The sequence below is a fragment of the Ovis aries genome, chromosome 23 (assembly GCF_016772045.2).
Source record: "Ovis aries strain OAR_USU_Benz2616 breed Rambouillet chromosome 23, ARS-UI_Ramb_v3.0, whole genome shotgun sequence".
In the NCBI taxonomy this organism is placed as follows: Eukaryota; Metazoa; Chordata; class Mammalia; order Artiodactyla; family Bovidae; genus Ovis; species Ovis aries.
This window is the reverse complement of record NC_056076.1, coordinates 42,058,982-42,082,232: the sequence shown is the minus strand read 5'-3', so window position 1 is coordinate 42,082,232 and position 23,251 is coordinate 42,058,982. Positions and strand designations below refer to the sequence as shown.

At 41.1% G+C, this 23,251-nt stretch overlaps 1 protein-coding gene across 1 annotated transcript; it reads right to left on the bottom strand.

Annotated features, from left to right (window-relative positions):
• Positions 1-2,684: 2,684 nt before the first annotated feature.
• Positions 2,685-22,480, bottom strand: TWSG1 (twisted gastrulation BMP signaling modulator 1). Its single transcript, XM_015103656.3, has 5 exons — positions 22,341-22,480; positions 20,717-20,873; positions 10,518-10,617; positions 7,140-7,406; positions 2,685-5,661 (listed from the first exon to the last, which is right to left on the bottom strand). The coding sequence occupies exons 2-5, from the start codon at positions 20,837-20,839 to the stop codon at positions 5,480-5,482; spliced, it is 672 nt and encodes a 223-aa protein (XP_014959142.1). The 5' UTR covers positions 20,840-20,873; positions 22,341-22,480; the 3' UTR covers positions 2,685-5,479.
• Between the last annotated feature and the right edge of the window lie 771 nt (positions 22,481-23,251).

The following is a 23,251-nucleotide window of genomic DNA, read 5'->3' as shown; positions in this document are numbered from 1 at the left end:
GATTAATGTTTAGAATATCCTTTATTGAAACTCAAAGCACATTTTTTTTTTTATCCTCAGAAAATGTATCGTGCTTGAGAGTCAAACTGGCTTTCAGACAAGTTCTTTTCGTTCTTTGGCTAAAGTACTATTTCTTGACTGATTTACTAAATTATATTAGTAAGAATTTTTACCATGTTAGGCAAATACAGGAGAAGGAAATGGCAACCCACTCCAGTATTCTTGCCTGGAGAGTCCCATGGACAGAGGAGCCTGGTTGGCTGCTGTCCATAGAGTCGCACGGAGTCAGACACGACTGAAGCAACTTAGCCTGCATGGATGCACTGGAGAAGGAAATGGCAACCCACTCCAGTATTCTTGCCTGGAGAATCCTGGAGACGGAGGAGCCTCGTGGGCTGCTGTCTATGGGGTCACACAGAGTCGGACACGACTGGAGTGACTTAGCAGGCAAGTAAAAAATATTAATTGCCAGACCTCAAATGAAAAACTGCAGGTGTGAAAACATTTTAATGCAGATTTTCTGTTGTTTGATGGTGAGATGAAAAGGCATGAGGCGAGCCTGGCGGGGTGAGTGGGATTAGACTGGGGGCCTGAGAGGCCTGCTGAGGAGCCGGGTCTTTATCTGAGTCCATTGCAGAGCCACCGTTTTAAGTGGACGTCTGATAGGATCTGCTGAGTTCATTCATCCATAACCCAGTCAGGGCCAGCCTCCAGGGTGCAGGGTACTGTGTTTAAGGCAACCACAGAACAGAAAAACAAGGCCCCTTCTTCATGGGCTCTGAATGCTGGATGAGAAGGGATGAGTAACAAGAGGCTGACTGGTAGATACTTTTGGGGGTGCTGTCACTACGTGTTAAAACAATGGAACTGGAGGGGGGTCATGGGGAGGAGTTGCTGCTTTAGAAACAGAGGTAAAGAGGCCTTAGCTGAGGTCTGAGTCAGAACAAGGAACCAAAATCTGCACAAACAGCAGAAGTGGCTGAGGAAACAACTGCAAAACTCAAGGGTAGAGTGAAGCTGCTGTGCTGGGGGCAGAGCCAGCAGGGGTGGACAGAGGAGAGAGGTGATTTGAGTGACGAGGTTGCTGAGGCCACAGGCTGGGGAGCTAGGGAGTTATGGCCATAGACCCAGGGGCGCCTAGTGTCTCCTTTCCTTACTTCTTTAAATCAAGTCTGACCCTGAGTTCCGTGGCAACCAACGTCAGCCGAGAGGCTGTCATCTGCCCTGTCTCTCACAAAGCCCTGGGGCCAGTGTGGGGGCCCTGAACAATGAGAGCTGAAACCTCCAGAAAGAGGCATCTGCAGGCTCAGGAGCCTGGCCCTCTGCATGAGCTGCCGGCCCTCTCAGAGCTCTAGCCTCGTCCAGGGCCTGCAGAGGCCCCAAGGTTGGCGAGGCCCAGACCCCTCTGCAGCCTGCTCTGCGCTCTCTCCCCTCCCCACAGCAGCATCCCCAGGGGCAGGTGAGGCTTCTGGGAAACAAAAGCAGGAAGTCTGCCTGCCTGATTCCTCCTGGGCACCTCAACCCTCTGGGACACAGGAACACTGAGGCCTGGCTCTCCGCCTGGAACTGGAGCTAGGATTAGGTGCTGATGACCACAGTCTCAGAGGCTTGCCGTGGCTTTAGTGTGAAGCACTGAGCTCCGGGGCAGGAACCATCAAGACACTGCAGGGGTGACCATGTCTGAATGGGGGGTGGGGTGGGGGAGGGAGGCTACCTTCAGGCAGAGGGGCATCTCTACACTCTCCAGCTTCCTCCATCAGTCCCAGCAGCACCAGGACTGGAGACCCTTCTTTCCTCATCTCTGCTCTTCGAGCTCTCATTTCAGAAGCCAGATGGCAGGGTTGTAGCTGCCTCTATCCTGCCAGCACAACTTCAAAATAAAAAGATGTGAATTTATTTTTTGGAGGTTAGGAAAAACTTCTAAGAACTCAACAGCCACAACTCCTAACCAGCAGCTGCAGGCTTGTCTGTGGGCACTGTGGCCTGGAGCTGATGGGTCTTCAATAGCAGCCTGCTGCCTGGGGTCCGCCCCACCAAATTCTCAAATTCAGAGGTTCCCCCTCCTGACTCCAACCCTCCCTACGTCAGCTCCTCACAACCGCCGGCCCTGGACACCATCAGCAAAAGAACAGCTTTCTGGATCAAATGAATAACCTTTCCTGAAATTGATTCTACCCCTCAGGTCCGTCACCCCTGATGTCAAGCAGGCGGGCAAGGACAGCCTGTCCCCTGGGCCTTTCCTCTCCACTAGGCTGTCACAACGCAGAGTCTGGGAACAGCCCTGACCTCACTGCATGAGAAGCCTAGGGCACTCAGCGCCAGCAGCCCTGCCTGTTGAGTTAGGGTGGGGCTGATAGGTAGGCCTCTTACCCACGGCATTCTCAGTGCTCCTGCTGACCAACCAACCAACCCTTGGAAGTTCACATGAGGCTGTGTGGCTTCACAAGGCCCTCAGGGCAAGAAGAATGTATGTATCTCATTCTAAGTTTTCCCCATGTTGGAGTAAAGCCCATGAAAAAGCAGAGAGCAAACTTCTGAAAAAGCCTTTGTTTCAACAGATCTGTAGGGATGTCCAGAGACAGGGTGACATGTCTCAGCTTACCCCTTAAACAATAACTGCACCAGACAGAAATGGCAAACTTATTCTGGTTTGCCACGTCGACATTAACAAAGAACACTGCACACTCATTTCAATTTTTTATTAAAATACTTTTTTGTTCATAGGGAGAACAAAAGGAAAAAATACATAATTTTATATGTCATAGATCATGTAAAATACAATAAACATAAACTCTTGGGAAAGAATAGATTTTAAAAATCTTCAATGAAGATTTCATTAAAAACAAACTTTAAATATGTGGCTTTTTACATTTACCTCATTTTCCAGAAGTCTTGGTTTCTTTTCTCTATTGTGATGCTATTCTATTAATAAAGTTATTCAAATATCCAAACATTTTATCAATTTTGCTTTCCGAAACATTAGAAATCATATTTCTAAACGAATGACTCTCTTTTATAGCATCTATGTATCTTACTGCACTTGGATTATCATTTGATTTGGTACTACTGTTGTGAGCAGTCTTAGTAATAATTAGATGTGATTGGGGGGCTCAGAAAAGCACAGACATGTCTTACTAAAGGACAGAAACTTTTATATATGACTTTTAGAACACCTACTGGTTTAAGATTTAATTTTTTCGGATCTAGTTATAAAAAAGGAACAAAATGACTTTTGATTTTTTTTTTAAACCAGAGCTTCAATATAGAAGTGAATTGTGCTTAGAATGATAATAGATGGTATAAATCATAGAAGAGCTATCAGTTTCCCAAATGCTATACTTTTAATTTGGAAAACTATTGTTCAAAAGCTGAAATACATTACAGAATTGGAAACGGAATTGTTTAAGTGAATCCTTTCTTTTAACTCCTTCATAAGTCAAAAGGTTAAGTAAATTTGAATGTAAAACTTACCATTATATTTAGGGATAATTTCTATTGGGAGAAATAGTGATAAGAAAAATCAGTTAAAACACAACATGGTTCAAGAAATTATTCTTCCAATAAGTGATATTATATTTTAGAGTTTAATAATGAACACCAAAAAAGGAAGATAAATGCAATTAAAAGAAAAGCTTGCTGACATATTTACGGAAAATTAAGCATGTTGTCAATAAACACAAAAGCATTCCTCTATTCCTAAGTATAAATGACTCTGAAAAACAGTAAAGTGGAAATGAAGCAGCTGGCTGCAGATTTCTTTAAAATTTTCTTTCTTAAGTTCAATAAAACCTTTGGTTTTATAGTTATTAGTGAAGAAAGGGAGCTAATGTTTGTTTTCAAGGCACTTGTAAACAGAGGCATTCTAGGTAAAAGTAAGAAGACATCCCAATGTTTTCTCATCTGAAAAATACATCCATGAGCTAAATTTCAACTTTTTAAAAGGCTAAAGTACCTTGAGTGTTCATTAGAGTTATCTGAAAGAGAGAAAAGGTATCAAGTCTTTATATTTTATGAAAGTTAATCATAATATCACATATGATCTTATAACTACTGTTCAGATAATGAATACAAAAAGCATTATCTATTTTATATACTAAAATATTTAGATATACAAAGAGGTATTCCTAGAAAGTTATTTATAATTCAAATATATACTATTTGAGAAATTAATAATTTTGTAAAGCTAAGAGTCTCTGAACATAAACATGTACGTTTCAGTTTCACCCGTGAAGATCAAGATTTTATTACCAAGAAGGGCACATACTATTTAAGCTTATCTTCACTGACACAATGTTCTGTAGTGTATTTAGAGTTAATGTCATCTTGAACAGAATTATCTGGGGGTGGGGGTGGGGGCAGGCAGCAGTTCATAATCTTAACCTCCTAGTGTGTGATTTCCTATGTTTAAGGAGAACACTTGATTCAGATACAAACCTAAAGGAAAGGTTACAAAATAACAAAATAATGAATGTAAATAGTTTTAAGTTTGTTTCTATTAGAATCCAGGCATTTTCAACCCTCCTCGTTCATACCTGGATTCTCTGCTCTGTCCCCTCCGACCACCCATCCACTGGAGGATGCGGCACTAAGCCTGAGCGGGCTCATTTCCCCGTCCAGCAAGCACAGGGCTGCCATCTCCATACAACGGGCGCTGTGTCCCTGGAGTCCAGGTGGCAGTGGTTTCCCATTCCTGGAGCTCTTTACACTGGTACCTTAAGTCAGAGAAAGCTCTCCCTTCTTGCTTACCAAGCCGTCCTCTTCACAAAGCCTCAGGTGTGCCAGGCAGTTCTTGTAAAGATGCTCCTTATTACCCACACCAGCACTCTGGGCCTGGGTTAGAGGAGGAGAGACTCTCCCTACAGCTTTGTCATATGTGGAGTGCAGGACTGAGTCAGAACCAGAGAGTTCTACATTGTAAAATACAGTAAGCGTTTACCTTCAAAAACCAATGTAAAGGGGTTTCAAATTAAACTTTTATGGTGATCTTTCGGTGAGATCTCAGAATGATCTATATGACTACCCTACGCACAGAATGGGTAAATAACACCAGGCACAGTGGAAAATGGCAAACAACTCTAAAAACTCAGCGTCCTAGGAGTAGTACAATGAAGAAATCATAACTCATTAACACGCTCTAAACCTTTGACACAAGAGGCTTCTGGAATGTGGCAGAAAACGACAAGAGGCTTTGTGTTAGAAGCCTCTCCTTTCTGCAGGCATTCTCTGTGCACTTGCTCCTCAGATGACCAAGGCTGTAGGTGTTTCGAAGAAAGGGCTCCTGCCAGCAGCAGGCAGGAAGAGCAGTTAGAATTGGAAGTCAGAACAACCCTCGATTTGTCAGACTTTAAAAGTAACTCGGTCCAAACTCTTTACATTTTCTCAATCTGCTGCATTTGGATGCAACCAGGAGACATCACTGAATAGCTTTCCATATCACACCTCTGACGAAACTGCTTCTGTCTGTACATCTTCTCCTTCCTTAAAACATGCAGTTCATACATTTGACAGTTTTGCTACCATAGTCGATGCACTCTGGGCCGATGCACTCGCAGCAGGCATTGTGGAACCAGCGATACTTGGAAGCGCCCATGGACTCACAGGATATTTTACACTGATGTATGGACATGCAGTCATCAAAGTAAACCACGGTACACATGTGTTCTGAAAAACCAAAGATGAAGTAAGGTTTCAGAGCAATGCATAGGAAAAGGAGGAAATGCTCTTAATACCTAGCCGAACACTGCTAACAAGTTATTTATCTAAGCTCTCTTGCTGTGAGCCTGCCCAGGATGGTGGGTGAGGTGCGGGGAAAAGAACACATCTGTAATCACATTGAGGAGGGAGTCTCCTGCTCCAGCTCAGACACAGAGGGCTTCCCTCACCGCTGCCTCAAATTTCACTTTGACCTGGAAGGAGACCTTTGGGCACCTCCGATAAGGAGAGGATCCTCCAGCTAAAACAAGTTTGGGAAATACTGTTCCAAATTTATACTGAGAATTTACAATAAAATAAACTTAAGAAATTCAAAGGATGCACTGTGGCTGGCAATGTGGCACAACTCAGCACTGGTTATTAGAAATTACCCTGGTTGGTGTCTCTAGTAATTAGCTTCGTGCTAATTATTAGTTCATGAATTTGAATAATCTTTGAGAAAAACTTATGAATTATTTAACATCTAGCATGTATCTATCTGTATTTCAATAATGGGAAAGTGGTAGTAAGACATATTCGTACATTTCTGAAGTTTCCCAAGGCCCGGAATTTGTCTTATAAAGCACTTTAAACTGAGGGGAATTATGGATTCTTACTCTTTATTATCAAAAACTGATCTGCTTTTACTGTTGAGGGCTGAAGTTTACACTACTTCAGATAGGTAGGCTTGTAATGGAGGGCACAACAAGAAAGGGAAACAAAAAAGCACAAACTATACTGCTTGTGCATAACGCGTCTCAGATTATAAGAAATAACTGTAATACTCAAACCTGTCTTATCCTTCCACAGTGGACCTGTGTGGAGAGTTGTATTTGGAAACATCACAGATTTTATGAAAGTCACATCCCTCTTACATTCCAAAGTTCAGGTGTGACTGCTCACTAAGACATGTTCCTAAACACGCTTCTCCAAGTCTTACACGTCACTCTTTTATTCAGTTTCCCTGCTGACCAACAACACTCACTTGCAGACCACTGGCTGGGCTCAGGCTACACCTGGAAATCAGGTGCCTGTAATACCAGCTGGCTCATTACAAAACTGAGCTGATGGCCTGGCATCATTCATGACATCAATGCTATTACAGAAACCTGGGCTCCTAGGACGCTCCAGATGTTACCTGATGATGAACAGCTCTGCATAAGGTAAACAACTGTTGCTGTCTCATGAAAATAACAACGAAAACCTAATGCAAATAAAACTAGAACCAGGTTACCTATTTTTCAGTGTAGGCTTTATCATCGAGAGTCTGAAAGAGTTGTGAGAACAACTCCTTGTTTACTCAGGGATGGGTTATTAAAGTCCACAACTTACTTAAGACTGTACACACCCAAAACCAAAAAGCTGCTCTAAAAGATGTTAAAACAGGCTTCACAGACCACACAGAAAGCAAGGGGGGCAAGAGAGAAAAAGTCGACTTTGGCAGTTACCTTTGTCACTAGAATATGGAGCGTGAACGTTGTTACTGGGAACAGACACATTTTGGTGGTGGGGTTGGTTCACGGTTTCTAAAAATGAAACCAGGTTCTCGTGATGTGAGAGCTCTTCTGCAACAGGGAAGGAGACGATGTTCCAGTTCAGCTGGGTGTCTCCTTCTGTGAGCGCTCGGAAGAGGGAAGGGATGGGCTCGTGAAGCTCCTCCACTGTGCTCTTCGAAGTTGGTGGCGTGTCGCTATAGTTTCGAGGGTTACACATACCTGGCAGAGGGGGTGGGGGTGGGGTTGTGTGTGTGGGGAGATGGGAAGGAAGGCAAAGGGAATAAAATTTCTTTTTTTCACTGATTGAAATGTCATGAGATATTATTAGGTAGTGCCTTGAAACCCAAGCTGCAAAATAGTAAAGTCAGGTGCCTTCTAACATTGTACATAGACACTTTCCTAGCTTTTTGGCTAAGAGGGCCTAGAGGCAATGACACCCTAGTAACATTGAGTACACCAAGGGCCCAGATCTTGTTTTCTAAATACCTATAATTGGCTAAGAGGAACAAAGCTCCTTGGGGAAAAGAGTGACTCCAGAGGTGGGTTAGGGAATGTCCAAAATGACCCTGGGACACCTTTCTGTGCCAGAAAGTAAGGAAGTGATTAATGAATGATGGGATATGCCAAAAGACATGGGAGGCAACCTGAAAAGGCTCCCATTGGCCAAACTGACAATTTTAACATTAAAATAAATACTGACAATAATGGATTACCACTCTATGCCAAACTGACAATTTTAACATTAATGGATTACCACTCTATGAATAAAATAGCGATTTATGAGTCCTTATATTATAAATAAATGAATTTAAAAATGGAGGAGAAGGGAAGGTTCTTCCTTTTAGTCTTCTAGTCTATAGGAAACATAGAGGACAGAGCAACAAGTTAAATAACCACAAGAAGCTCTCAGTCAGATCCAGAAGGTGGCATATTTTCCACCACAACTCTCTAGTGCCTTCATCAAGTCAATGGAATTTTAAAAGGTGATGAGGGGAGGTGGAACTTTTTTAGAATAAAAGAAACTAAAGAAACCTAACAATCAAATATACTAAGTGGACTCTGATAGATCTTGCTTTGACTAAAACAGCAATAAACAACCCTTAGGCAACTAGGGCAATCTGAACAGGACTGGGTGTTAGATGTGAAGAAGTACTGGTAAACATGTTAGCTGCGGCACTGATATTATGTTATGTAAGGAAACTCACTCTTTCTTCAGATGAATAACTAAAGCAGTTTGGAGGTACAGTAAAACTATGTATTTACTTTCTAACAGTCCAAACAAACAAGGCGGGGACAGACACACAGACAGATGATGGGCGGAGCAGGCATGGCTGATGGCACTGGGGACCATTAAACAGCAGTTCACTGTGCTTTCTATTTCTGTGTATATTTGGAAAAGTAAAAACAAAACAAACACACACATATCCAAAACAAAGCCTGTGGGTAGAGATCCAGGATCTAAACACCACAGCATCTGAGGAGTATATTGAACAGCAAAGATGAAATAAGCTATGGCAGTTCCTCTTAAGAGAAAATCAGAAAAGAGGAACAGATGCTCTTACACAAGGGTGCTGGAGGAGAAAGCTTGCCGGACAAAGTGCATGGTTCAAGTCCACAGTAGGAGAAGGGACCCCTCTAATCTGGGTCCCCTCAGAAGTCTGGGCCCTACCCACAGAAAGTATGGGACGTGTTTCCACTTAGAAGGGAGGTGCAGCCATAGGTCTGCAAAGAACACCAAGGGAGCCCAACTTGGAGGAGAGCTGCCTACAAGGAGGAGAGCACTGCTGCACAGAAAGATCTGGAATATCTAAACTCTATGCTAGAAACAGCAGCTGAAGTTAAAATGAGAGATGAAGGTATGTAATGAATTAACTCAAAGTTGAAAACCGGTCATTAAATCCTTAAAGGTAAATAATATTTTGGAGGGGGAAACTAGCTAAGAAGCTCACTTCTAAAATTGTAGAGATATGAACAGGTATAATTAATCTTTCTCAGTGGAAGAACTCTTCCTAGAAAAAGCCAAATGGCACTACTGTGTGATGGTTAAAAGACACACACAGTCTCTCAAACACACATATACTCTTTCTCTCTCTCTCTCTCACACACACACACACACACACACACACACAACCTCTTTCTCTCACACACACACTCTCTCACATACACACATTCTCTCACTCAAACAGTGTTTTAGTTAATCATACAAGTACATTTGTGTATTTGGCCTCCATGTTTATGATAAATGCTTTTACGTGTTTATCAGGGGTTAATACCACTGTCTCTTTTTTGCTTTCATTATACATACTAAATTAACTTATATTTAATGCTCTAAAGCAATTCAAACTTCTTTTATTTCAGTTAACATCACACACACACACAAAACTACACCCATCAAGGGCAGAGAATAAACTGTCCATTTTGGGAGGACAATGCAGTATGAATTTATTTATTTGACAGTCACAAAACATTGGCATGTGTTCTGTGTGCCAGACACTGTACCAGGTACTATCTTAGATTCCGAGATATAGGGGCAGGAAAAGGCAAATTGGCTGTGGCTGTCTCAGAACTCAGTACAGCGTAAAAGAGAACAAGACACTGAAACATTAACTCCTCTTTGGGAGAGTGCAAGAGCTGAATGTCACCGCAACAGTCTCCCTCAGGCCCATGTCACCGTGGAACTCCGGGAAGATTCAGGAGCAGAAGACCTATTCTATCTATAAAACAAGAGCATGCCCCCTTACAAGGACAATCAGAAGAGGGCTCTTGGAAATTAAAATGAAAACTAATGGAATTCCCTGACAGTTCAGTGGTTAGGACTCTCCACTTCCACTGCAGGGGCCACAGGTTTGATCCCTGATTGGGGAAGTAAGATCCTGCATGCCGCACAGTGCAGCCAAAAGAAAAACCAACAAACAACTCTGCTCTCTGCCAAGACTGACCCACCCCAACCCCTGGCCCCCAGGCACCTATTCCTGACCTCTCTCATTTAAAATAATAAATAAAATTTAAAAGTAAAATAAAATTTGCATGACTTAAAAAAATATGTACAAACAGTACAAAAATTAAAAATAAAGGGTAAAAAAAAAATCTTCTGCTTGTTCCTCCACTCTTATTTCACAAGAATTTCTTCCCACACCTTTTCTATAAAAATACAAACACATATATATGTAAATACTATTCGAAACAAGCAAATGCAATGATGTTCTATATACCTACAATATCTTATACACACCCTAGTCTATGTACACAAAATACATTTATACTATTTAAGGTCTCTTAAAGTCAAGGATTCTGTGATAGGAAATATTAACAAACTTAACATCAACTTACCAACACAGTCACAGCACTCATCCCAGAGGGTCCCAAGACACAGCATGCACTCCTTACAGCAGGAGCAGTTTCCTTCTCCAGGGCGGCACTGGCAGAGCTCCTAGAAATGAAGTAGACATTCAGACTTAAAATTCCAAATAACTACATTTAAAACCGCTACTTTTTTGCAGCAAAAAAGCACTCCATAATAACTGCATTTATAGTAATTTACTCTTGGCACATTATTTTTTTTAATTTAACATAATTAACTATTTGTAGGAACATAAATATCTACAAAGTAGATATTTAGACTTGGAATTAGATTCAAGTACTACTTAGATCTCAGGAGATTCAGATTTTCTTTTGGACACATTCAATGAATGCATTTTGGATCCTTTTATTTTATTTTGAAACAAAATAAAGAGATTTTACTTCATAACCTATAACTTCATCTCCCATATTAACACAACACACTCAGTACAAGAACAGAATCCACTTTCCAGCTATTAGGTTCACTGTCAAATGCATGGCCAGTTGACTTGTAGTGGGAGCTGTGGCTCCTCAATATGTAAAGTGTAAATAACAGCATCTTTTAACAGCTATTTTCATTAATCTAAACGTGCCTGGCATGGCTGACTGTTTACAAAATGGGCAGCAATCCTTCCCCTCCCCATGTCACCCTCTTTGCAGCTCTTCTGATCAAGAGATAAGGGTTTATTCCAGACCTCTTGAATGGAAGTCATCTTGAAATTTGCTCTGATCAACAGAATTTGGTGGAAGTGATTTAGTGTCAGTTCTGAGTGTGGGCCTGAAGAGACCTGGGGTGTTTCCACTCCTCTTAGAATTTTGCCCAGCTGCCATGTGAAGCCCCAGAGAGAGCCACATGGACAAGCCAATCCCTCTGAAGCCACCCCGGCTCAGCCATCCTCCAATCAACCAGCAGCTGACAAGAGCCACAAGAATAAGCCCAGGAAACCCACTCGGCTGATAAAGGCCCAAGCTGCTGATCCACAGAAAGAAAAGCAAAATAAATGGTTATTGTTCCAAGTCACAAAGCTTTGGGGTGGTTTGTTACTGCATGAAACTAATTAATGCGGCTTGCTTTGTACATGAAGCTTCAAGGTAATTCCTTTAGCCTCTCCTCTATCCCTCCTCTGGCCACCAGAGCCACTGCTAACAAACCCAACCTAAAGGAAACTCTATGGAAACACATGGCTTACTTGGCTTTCTCCAGTTGGTGACATTATATTATTATATTATATTATATATATTATATATTATATTATATATATTATATATTATATTATATATAGTATAGTATATTATTATATTATATAGTATATTATATATAGTATAGTATATTATTATATTATATTATATATTATATAATATTATATATTATATAATGGTGACATTATATTGTACATAGCACAATATTCATCCCAATTAATCTTACTATGTTTCTAGACCATTAGAGTCAATCCATCATTCTTATATGACATAATTTTTTGCAAAATGATATCTCCAGTTTTAGTGAGAGGTAAATGACATACATCACTCACTGTAATTAACACTGACATACATTAAACTTTCACATTTAAGGTGTACAGCATGATGGTTTGATTTACATTGTGAAATGATCCCTGCAGTAGGTTTAGCTAACGTCCATCATCTCATATAGATAAAATGAAAAAAAAAAAAGTTTTCTCCTTATGATGAAAACTCTCAGGATCTACTCTCTTAACAGCTTTCCTATATGTCACATAGCAGCAGTAACTACAGTCACCATGTGGGACATTACAGCTCTAAGACTTACTTATAACTGCAAGTTGGTACCTTCTGATCTTCCTCCAATTTCCCCTCCCAGTGATCCCACTTCTGGTAACCACAAATATGACCTCCTTTTCTATGAGTTTGTTGGGGTTTTTTGCACTTATTGCACTTAGCACAATGCCTTTAAGGTCCATCCATGTTGTTGCAAATGGTAGGATTTCCTCATTTTTTATGGCTGAATAATATTCCACATCCCTGTGTGTGTGTGTGCATATATATGTATACAAATATATGCAAATACACACACACACCATAACTTCTTTATCCATTTATTCATCAGTGGAAACTGAGGTTGTTTCCCTATCTTGGCAGTTGTATGTAATGCTGCTATGAACATGGGGGTGCAGATACCTCTCAGAGTTGGGTTTTTGCTTCCTTCAAATATATCCCCAGATGTGGAATTGCTAGATCATGTGATGTGTGATGGCTCTATTTTTAATTTTTTGAGGAACCTTCAAAATGTTCTTAACAGTGGCTGTATCAATTTATATTCCCATCAACAGTGCACAAAGTTCCCTTTTCTTCTGAAATTCTTCACCCCTTTCACAGCCTGTCCATGTTCCAGTACCAGCTTCAAAAAGATTACCTTCTACATCACTTTCACTTCAAAGCCGCCATCTTAACTAGAGAGCTGGTTGTGCTGAGATGTGGGATTTCTGTGTGGACTGGCTATGTACTAGTTCACTAAATGCCCCGTGACCAACCCTGAGCACCACTCTGTAGGCTGAATGTAGGATCCCAACCAAACTGGATGCCCATAGAGCTGGAAAGAAAGCCTGACCTATTGCCTCCACTTTTGTCCTGCCACCGCCTCCCCCAGAATTCCTAAGTGGGTTTTATGTAACATTAACAGGCACTATGCTAAGAGTTTTATAAGCATTATGTTAAAGCTCATAAAGCCCTTACCAAGTTATTATTTATCTCAATTTTTTATATGTTATGAATTTGTACATCATTCAATTAGTAAGTGGCTGAGATCTGACCCCGGTTCTGGATCGCTATTCCTGCTTTTAAAACATAAAGCTTATTAATATAAATAACAACAACATTAATTTAGCATTTCAATAATTATAGTTATTACTTTCTTAGAACAAGCCCATAATTAAACTCAGCTAACCCTTCAGGTTGCTTAATCAAAGGCACTATTATATCTTTCACTCTCAGTACTCGAATACAATGACAAGTGCTACTGCCCAAGTTTAATCATTGTTTGTAAAGGTAAAATAAGTATCATTGGCATGAGCTGCAAAACCAGTGAGTTGGGATTTAATACCTAATTCTGTTTTTTTGCTTCAGCCAGTTAATGATCACATCACTGCCTCCCTGGTCTGCAAGTCTCAGGGAAAGTGTGGGTACTGCTCCTGGTCCAGATGAAAGGCTGGAGGGGGCGGGTCAGCAACCCAACCCAGCTGGGCTCCAGTGTCCTTCTTCTGCCTCAGGGCTGCTCCAGCCCCAAGGCCTCTGCGAGCCAGAGCCAGGGGGGCATTCATCTCCACCTCTGCAAAGTACCACGCTAGGTGTTCTTAAAGCATGGTGATCACACCGTTCAACACATTTACAGTGGAAAAAACTGAAACCTTATACTAAATAGAAAACAGAAATTTGTATGTTTGAGCTAGCCTACATTGACCAGCACGAGTATTTAGAGATAATTTGGTAATCTGCTTCAAAAGCCTCTATGAAATAAAACATGGCAGGATGAAAAGTTGTGGGAAGAGTCTAATCATTTAAAATGTAGTTTTACTATGTTAGTATCAGTGAAAATCTTGACTATTAAAAAGAATTTCAATTTTTTTCATGCCAAAAGACAGATTTCATATGACTATTCAATCTTTAGTGGAAAATCTTATTCTCTGTATGACTAAGGTGCTGGCGAGATCTTAATCCTCTATGCAAAATAAACTGGGGGGCATTATTCATCTAAGACTAGGCCAAGACTTACAGTTTCATTTTATAAGCTATTTATGAAAGAGTTTTATTTTATAAACTCTTTATGAAAGAGTTCATTTTATAAACTTCCATACTTCCAGGTCAGAGATGGAAACTGGTCACTTGAGGGAAATCTGTATTTATATTCTGATGTAAATTCGCTGGTAGATATCTCCACTCTCTAACTGTTGCCAAAATCTGAGAGATTTGTTAGCACCATTGTTAAAACAGGGAAATATCATCACTGGAAACAGCATTAGAGTCTAGTGGACAGCAAACGACTTGGACCCTGTAGGGTCTGGACTCAAGTCCTGGCCCGCAAATGGCAGCATGTCACACCAAGTCTCAGTTTCTCAGATGCTTTGTGATCCGGCAGTCCCACTCCTAAGTATTTACACAAGAGAAATGAAAACATACATCCACACAAAGACCTATACATGAAAGTAAATAACTTCATTCATCATCACCCCAAACTAGAAACAATCCATGTCCATCAGCGAGTGAACAGATGAAGAAATTCACACAACAGAACATCACTCAGCAAGACCAAGAAAGGACTCCCTGACACACACAGCGGCACAGTCAATCTCAGAAGCACTCTGCTAACTGAAAGAAGCCAGTAGCTACAAAAGGGAACACACTGTGCCATCCTGTTAGCAGACATTCTGGGAAAGGTGAAATTACAGGAACAAAAATCAACCAGTGGTGGGAAGGTACTGAGGATGGGGAGGAGGTTAGTCTTGACTCCCTGGGCACGAAGGGACTTTGAAGGGTGATGAAAATCCTCCCTATCTCAACTGCTGTAGTGGTTACATGAGCAGATGTGACCAATCTTACCCCCAAAAAGCTTTGGGAGACTAAGGAATACCTCATCTCATTTTTGAAGGACCAGTATAGTACACTGAGGCCCATAAATTTATTATTTTAACAAATCTGACCTGAAAGCATTATATAAACATAAACTGGTATTAAAAAAAGTAACGCAAAAGATAGTTCTGAAAATACATTTCTCTATTTTAATTTCAAACTAAATTTCGCTAACATGTATTTTTTAAAAAACAAAGAAACATAAAGCAATGCTGGTGAAAAATGCAGAATGTGAAAGTTGTATTAATATACAATAACCTTTATTCTATATTTAAGGCTTAAAAATCACCTAAACATAGAATAAAAAGGACTGTATCAAATATTAAGAGTAGTCAGTATTTAGATTCTAAACAGGACTATAAATTGCTTCCTTTCCTTTTTCTTCTTCTATGTGCGTCCCTTTGAGAACACAATATTTTTATCAAGGCAAATTTAAATTTAGGTAGTAGGACTTCTTAAGATACAGTTTAATTGTGTACAGTACAAAAAAAAAAGACACTCAAAAACATAAGCTGAGGTCCTTAAATATTAAACTAAACAAACCGTAACTATTTATAATATCATGACCTAAAACCCCCAGGAATGTCAGAACAAAGGTAATTATGAAAATGAACACTGTGGGAACATCAGTAACCAACAAGGCATCAAACTGTACCTGTGATGACACAATTTTCACAACCCTTACTTAGGTCAAATGAGTGTTTAAAAACCAAATATAAACAACACATCTTCAAATAATTAACCTTTATTTGAAAGAATAAACATAATTATAATTATGCTAGTTACAACAAATCTGTTTTGACATACAAATACTCTTTAAGGAGGACATCAGCCAGACTTTCAAACTTGGGACAGAAATATCTAACCCAAATCTTATCAACATGTTTAAATTCTAATTGGCAAACTTTTGTCTTGAAAATAATATAAACTTATGTGAAATACTACTAACATTACAAAAACAATTTATCCTTTTGGTTAAATAGATCAACATACAAGTTCATGTATATACATGAACTACCAAAATATATTAAATTACACCCATTTTTTATATAACCTCATAACAAAACTTTAATTCTACTTCAAAAGTACCCCAAAGCATTTCTTTAAAATCATCCAGATGAGGTGAAGTGGGAGGAGGTAGAGAAGAGACTGGACTGGCCATATGCTGACCACTGCTGGAGCTGAGTGATGGGTGAATGGGGAGTTATTTTACTATTCTCCCTATGAACATTACATTTAAAAACTTCCAAGTGTCCCGATAAAATCCTCATCTTTGGAGTGTTTTTTTTTTTTTTTTGGCCCCACCATGCAGCATGTAGGAAAGCACGAAGTCTTAACCACTGGACTGCCAGGGAAGTCCCCTGCACCTTTGCTTTGAAGGGAAACAATGACTTATTCTTCCCTTAAATTACATTAGGTATGACTTATTACTTCTGGATATTAATTTCAAAGATTTTCAGAAGGCGTTCCCTGAAGCAAAACAGGACAAAAATAAGTCAGAGCCACAACCTTTAAAGACAGGGAAGTAGGAAAAAAAGGGAAAACATAGTAATGTTCATAAAAGGAAAGAAGAAACATTGCATACTTTACACCAAATATTACTAGTGTAGTAACCAAGCCAAATAACTGTAGCAAAAAACTAACATGGAATTTAATTAGCACTGATTAAGGCACAAGGGAGAGGAAGTTAATTTTTTAGTTTACTGTGATTAAGAAAACCCTGAAGTTACCTGAACTATTTACAATTTTAACTTGAAATACATTTTAAAAAGCTAGAATTATTAGTGAGAAACTACTTTGAAATTTCAACTTGTTTCAGACAATCTAAGATTTATTGAGTAGTTAAATAACTTTTTAGAATAAAAAAAACCAGACTGTTGATTTAGTTCATAAAAGTGCAAAATAAATATTCAGACAACAGGCAAAGTGCTAAAAGAATGCATCAGTGATCTCTGAACCCAAGTTTGAATAGCTTCATGAAATATAATGTTTATATCATCCTAAATATGACCATAAATATTAGCTAAAAATACAAGTCAATAAGGGGTTTTTCAGTTCTTAATACAAAAAGGGTCTGGAGATTTCAGCAGCAGAAATATAATATTGATCCAAATTTTAAGTATTCTTTTCAAAAAGGCAGAAGAAAAAAACAGGAAAGATTTTGTTAAAAGCAAAATCTTATATTACCATTTTTTCCCTAAAAGAGGACAGCTCAACCACTCGTTATATGAGCAAAGGAATATACCAAGATGACAATATTGCTTTCCTGATGTTAAAATTAGCTTTCTTTCCTGTCAGCACAAGATAAATACTTACACAGGGACCACCCTTCTACACAGCAACTTGTAGGAGGGGTAGGAATGACTGTGTTGGTGAAACACATTTACACAACTCTGAGCTTCCAGAAAATGTTTTATATTTAGTTGTTTCATGAGTTGCTGAGGGCTCAAACATAAACAAATGTTCTAACTTATCCTCACAGTACATCATTTCAACACGACAGATGTTGTTCAAACCAAACCAAAAGAACAAAAAGCAAAGCTAAATGCCCTCTTAGGAGGGAAGTTTCTTCTACAGCATGGCCTTCCTTAAAGTTCTTATCTCCCATCTCTGTTTCTGTGCATGTTTTTCTGCAAGTTTAAGGAGAAAAGCTATCATTGCCATCTAAAATGTCAACGTGCCTTGATCTATGTTGAGTGGAAACGTGGAATTTTAATAACTCAGTATGTGTGATGGCAAAAAAAGCCCCAGCAATTCCTCACCTTCTCAGGGCCATCAACCACTCTAAGAACCTCCTGAACACTAGGGACTCTTTTCTTAGAAAACTGTACATATGCAAATTTGAATATAATTCTGGGGATCCCTTATAAGAGAAGCATTTACGAGGCCCAAAGATCCCAGCTGATAATTCTTAACACGTGAAAAGTCAATAACCAATCTATTCCTCAAGTGAAGAGAACAGGACTAGAAAAGGGCATAAAGTTCAAGTTTCTACCTGACCAGTCAGACTACCCTCCACACAAGGGCAAAAATGACAAGAACCAGGTATCTACCAATCAACCACCACCCCAAAGAGCACAAACATCAACCATTCAAAACAAACCAAAAACTTCACTTCAGGAAAATGATCAGCCTCAGAGCAGATCCAGCATCGAGGACTTCTCTGACCCTCAAGTGATACCCTCCAGTCTATGTATGCCAGCCCTGCCACAAACAGTCTGGCCAATCAGACTTTTACGCTTCATTCTTAACTATAAAAGACATCAAAGGAATATTGTACATTTGAGGAAAGCCTCATGCATGAAATAAATATACATTGAAAGAAAAAAATCATCTTGGAAGAAAAAGAGACCTAGGTAACAGAATGGGGTCGAGGGGGAGGGGAGAGACATATCTCCATCTCCAACAATAAAACTTCTAGTAATTCTCAGAGATATCTGAGAAAATGGCATATTCGATACAAGTAAAAGTGTTAATGTGAAAAATTACCAAGCAGAAAATAAGTTATTGCTAAAATTTTAAAATTCAATAGAAAAGGTTTTAAGAAAATCCTCAATAAAAAGACTCTCATTTTAACCTTACACACTCTGCCACTACACACTACCAAGGGCTATCTCCACTATTCCAGAAAAGGAGTAGATGATTCCTGGCTCAGAAGGAACAGGAATCAGAAATGCTCACATGTGTGAAACCGTGGTGTGTGTCTTTTATTTTTTAAAGAGTCTTATGTTCTTCCAATGAGTTTACCAGAATCATCATTTAATAGGAGAAGCTGCACCTGATTTTCCAGTTTTTACACATTTTTTTAACCTACTTTTGGAAGCATTTTGTATTACAGATTTTTTAAATTAAATAGCAAAACAAAAACTTTTAAGAGTATTTATCGACAGTAACCAAAAGCTTTCTTCTTTAAATACTGCCTTACCAAACGAGGTCTTTAAATAAAATCCAATTTTTAATTAGCTGAATAATGGAAATCATAGTCTTGGAGAGTCAAAAATAATTTGAGATTTAAGTAGAATTCCATCTAAACATGAATATAGCAATTATTATGAGACTATTTCTAATAGTGAATAATGAAGCTACATAGAAACAATGTGGGAAGTGGCACAGATTCCCCTATGACCACAGCATAAAGCTGGACTTCACGAGAAGACTACAAAATTTTCAGCCACCATTAAGCCAGTGTGTCAAATCAAAACTTCCAGGTATAAAGCTACATGATATTAAGGAATTATTTTTAATTTTTAAATTGCTGATAGCTATGTTCAAGAGTTCTTATCTTTCAGAGATAGACATTAGAATTTGATAAAATAATGTCAGGGGTCTGCTTGACACTAACAGAGATGGGGACCCTAATAGTGCTAGGGAACAGAGATGAGCCAAGGGAAGCCCTGGGTTAATGACTGCTGTAACAGTTACTGTTATTCTTCTCTCTTCTATTTAAAAACATCCAGAGTTTAAAAAAAGAAAAAATTAACAACCAACCAACCAGCCTCTCTAGTTAAAAGTTTTGGTTTAAAATGCAAAGGGAGGGTATGTGGAGTAAGAGATGGTGGTAACCACACCCGCAGAAAGGCCAGGCTTCCCATAATGTTAACTATTAATGAGCACCAAAACGTCACAAATCAGCACAAAATACCTCTCATCTACAAAACTCATGATCACTTCTAGTACATATGCACAAGTGCTCTCATATCAGGAGTACAGGCAAGAGTTGGCTGAGTCATACTTCATACAGAATTCAAATATACATAGTTTCAGCAGTGCACTGAATTCCTTAGCCAACAGCTAGAACAGAGGCTAATTAATACAGACACAAGACTGCTGATGGTCTAACAGGATGGGAAAAGGGAGAACAGCTATATAAGACGTGAAGTTTACCACTAATTAACAAAACTTTATGGACAGTAATAATCAGTATGCATATGGAAAGGCCATAGCCTTCGTGTTCAGACACAGGCCACGTTCCGCAGCCACTTATTAGCTCTGTGAACTAAGCCAATCGCTCAACCCCACTTTTCTCTTCAGAAAGGCTTGCCTTGATGGCCTAGAGAGATCACTGTCAAGTATCTTGAAAGCAGATTCTCCCAACACTTGCGACCTTGAGAAACCCTGGCCCCAAACCACCCAGCTCAGCTGCTCCTAGGTTCCCAACCCTTAGGAACTGTGTAAATAATAAATGTTTACTGCATTAAGCTACTCTGTTTGGGGTAACTTGTTACACAGAACAGACAATTAGTACATTATATTTAGAGAACAGTCTGTCTATGATTTGACTAGCTAAAATTTTTTTTTCTAAATATAGTAAGTGAGCCTCTTTGCTATGTAAACTCAATTGTACAACAGAACCCTTTAATTCACCTGAATAGATAGCTCATCACCTTGTAACGGCCTGTTTACAAAGCTGGGTATTATTTCCTGTACTGAACTCCTTGAGTCTGAGTTTGTTTGTGAAGTATGGGGGCAAAACCCCAGACTAGTGTTACGGTTCTTACACTGTATTACATAGACACTCTCTGTGTATTTGCATTCTGTATTTGCTATATAATAAATTTTAATATTAGTAAAAAGAGTATTCTTAGTCCTACCTGAATGAGGCATTTGCTCACATCACTGGCACAGAGTGCTTTGTTACAACTCAGTGACATAGGGACCCATGTCAGGAACACCAGAATGGGGAGAGTAAGCATAACAACAGAGAGTGACTTCATGATTCTTCAAAGACAATCAGTAACTCCCAGGAAGCTAAACAAACAAAAAAACAAAAAATTTTAATTCAAAGGCAAGTACTAAGGTAAAAGCAAATACAAAAATAAAAAACAAATAAGTAAACCAAGACTCCTTGTTTGTGTTAGGACTTCTGAGTGATCATTTATAAAGATTATTCTCAACAAAAGATTACTTACACACTCAAAAAAAGTTACAATTTTATATAGTAACATCTTGTTAGCCATCTTCAAATGTATAGAATTTTGAAATTCCTCAGACTATCCAGAAATGGTGACTGTGAAAGTTAAAGCAAATAAGTAGTTTCAATATTACACCGTTACTATTCAGCTTTAGTTTCAGGCCTACTATTCAACTTTAAGCCAGTCAAAAAACCCAAAAAACTATTAATATTGCATTATAAATTTTTAAAAACATTTAATGATATTTTAATTCCCACAATTAAAATAAAATTTAAAAATGCAAACTATTCTAGTGATTACTTATTACTACCTCATTTTGTCTCTTAACATAATTAGCTAGAATGAAGCAGCTCAACGGAAGGAGTGGGCAGTTGCTCCTGACATACTTTAGCGATTAACAAAGGGAAGAGTAAATTATTGACTGCATGAAGAATTCTGATTTATCAAAATGTGACGATATTCTTTTTACTTCTTTACCTTAACTACCACAGATTCTTCAAAATTACTGAAAAAGATGTTACAGTCCAAAACGAGAAAAAGACCAGCACAAATTCTGACGGTGGTAAAATCAACCAACACGGTCATTAAATCTTCAAAAAGGAGAAAATAAAACTTTCTAGGGTTTAAAACACACACTCAAAATGGAATCAATGAAATAAATAGGTGAGGTGAGACGGATAAAAGGTATATTTATGGGCCTTTCAGATCGCTGTAAACCTTTATCCTAAGTGTGAGGAAGAACAATAAAGCAAAGCCACAGAAGGTGGAGAGAGAACCGGGGCTCTGTGCCCGGGCGGCTCGGTTTTGGACGAGAAAGCCCGGAGACGGAGCCAAAGCGGGGCCCCTCCAGGACCGTCGGACCCACCGCCCGCTGCACTGAACCCGGAGCGGCCGACCCCGTACTCGTGGCGGCCCAAGAAGGCGTCGGAAAATGGAAGCTTCCTGAACTAGTGATCAGCCCCAACCACTGAACAGGGGGTATTTCCCCAGCTCACGGCTGTCCCCGCGCCCCTCCCCGAGCTGCCCCTAGCGGGCGTCCAGGTGAACGAGGCGCCGAGGGGCAAGCAGCCGGCTCCTCAGCTGGGAGCGGCTGCCTCCGGGACCCCGGGAACAAAGCGCCGCGGCCCGGCTGGCGGCGCTGACAGCGGCCCCGGAGGCCCGCGAGGAGCGACGCCTCGCGTCTGGCCCGTCTTGTCCCCCGCAGGCCGCCCAGGCCGCGCGGGCCCCGTCTCCTCCCGCCGCGCCGGCCCAGCCGCGGCCTCCAGACCCCGAGCAGCGCCCCCGCCCGCCCCCCGCCGCTCACCGTGCGCAGCGAGCTCGCCGGGCCCCAAGTTCCCCACGGGTCGGCCGAGCGGGCGCGCTGCGGGCTGTGGAGGGAGGCAGGCAGGCCGCGCCTCCACGCCGTCCTCCGCGCGGCGCCCGCAAACCTCCGCACCGAAAGAGGCAGAGACCGGCCAGTCTCCGCCTCACCCCCGCACCCCGCTTCCCTCCGCCCCCTCGGCTCCCGCCTGGGCAGCCGCCAGCTCCCGCCAGGAGGCGTCTCTCACTCCCCGCCGCGCTCCTGTCAGTGCGCGGCCCGGCTCCGCCCCCCGACTAGGCCCCGCCCCCGCCCGCGGGCCCAGCGCTCCTGGGGTCCCGCCCCGCTAGCGCTCCGCCCACCAGAGGCCACACCCCCGACCGGGTACACCCGCCGGGCCCACGCGCTCTGTCCTTTCTCCCTCTTCCCTGTCAACATCTCCGGCCCCTGCTCGGCAGCTTCTTGTTCCCATGGACCCTGCTATCCGGCTCTTCTTGCTCCAGGCTCGACTTGCCCTGGTCCCGGAGCTGGGACGTGATGTCCACGAGCTCCTCGAGTCCTCACGGCCATCCTGGGAGGGAGCTGGTCTCCGCCTGGTTATGGGGATGCCCAACTGATCGAGGCAACTCGCCGGTACCCAGTGCAGCTGACACCTGAGCCCAAGGTTGACGTCAGAGGGAGGACTTATTAAAAAAGCAGGTTTCTGGGGTCTGCCCTCACCTACTGAATAAGTGTCTCCAACAGCAGAGCCTTCAGTGCACTGGATGCTGCGCCCTTGGAGGGCCCCTGGCCCTGTGCTCAGCTCTGGAAGAGCGCAGGGGGCCCCGTGGTGCTGGTCCAGAGGGTGGTTGGCCAGGGAAGAGTGAAACCGTTTGGTGTCGTTCCAGGGCTCCAAAGGGCTCCGGTACACAATCCTT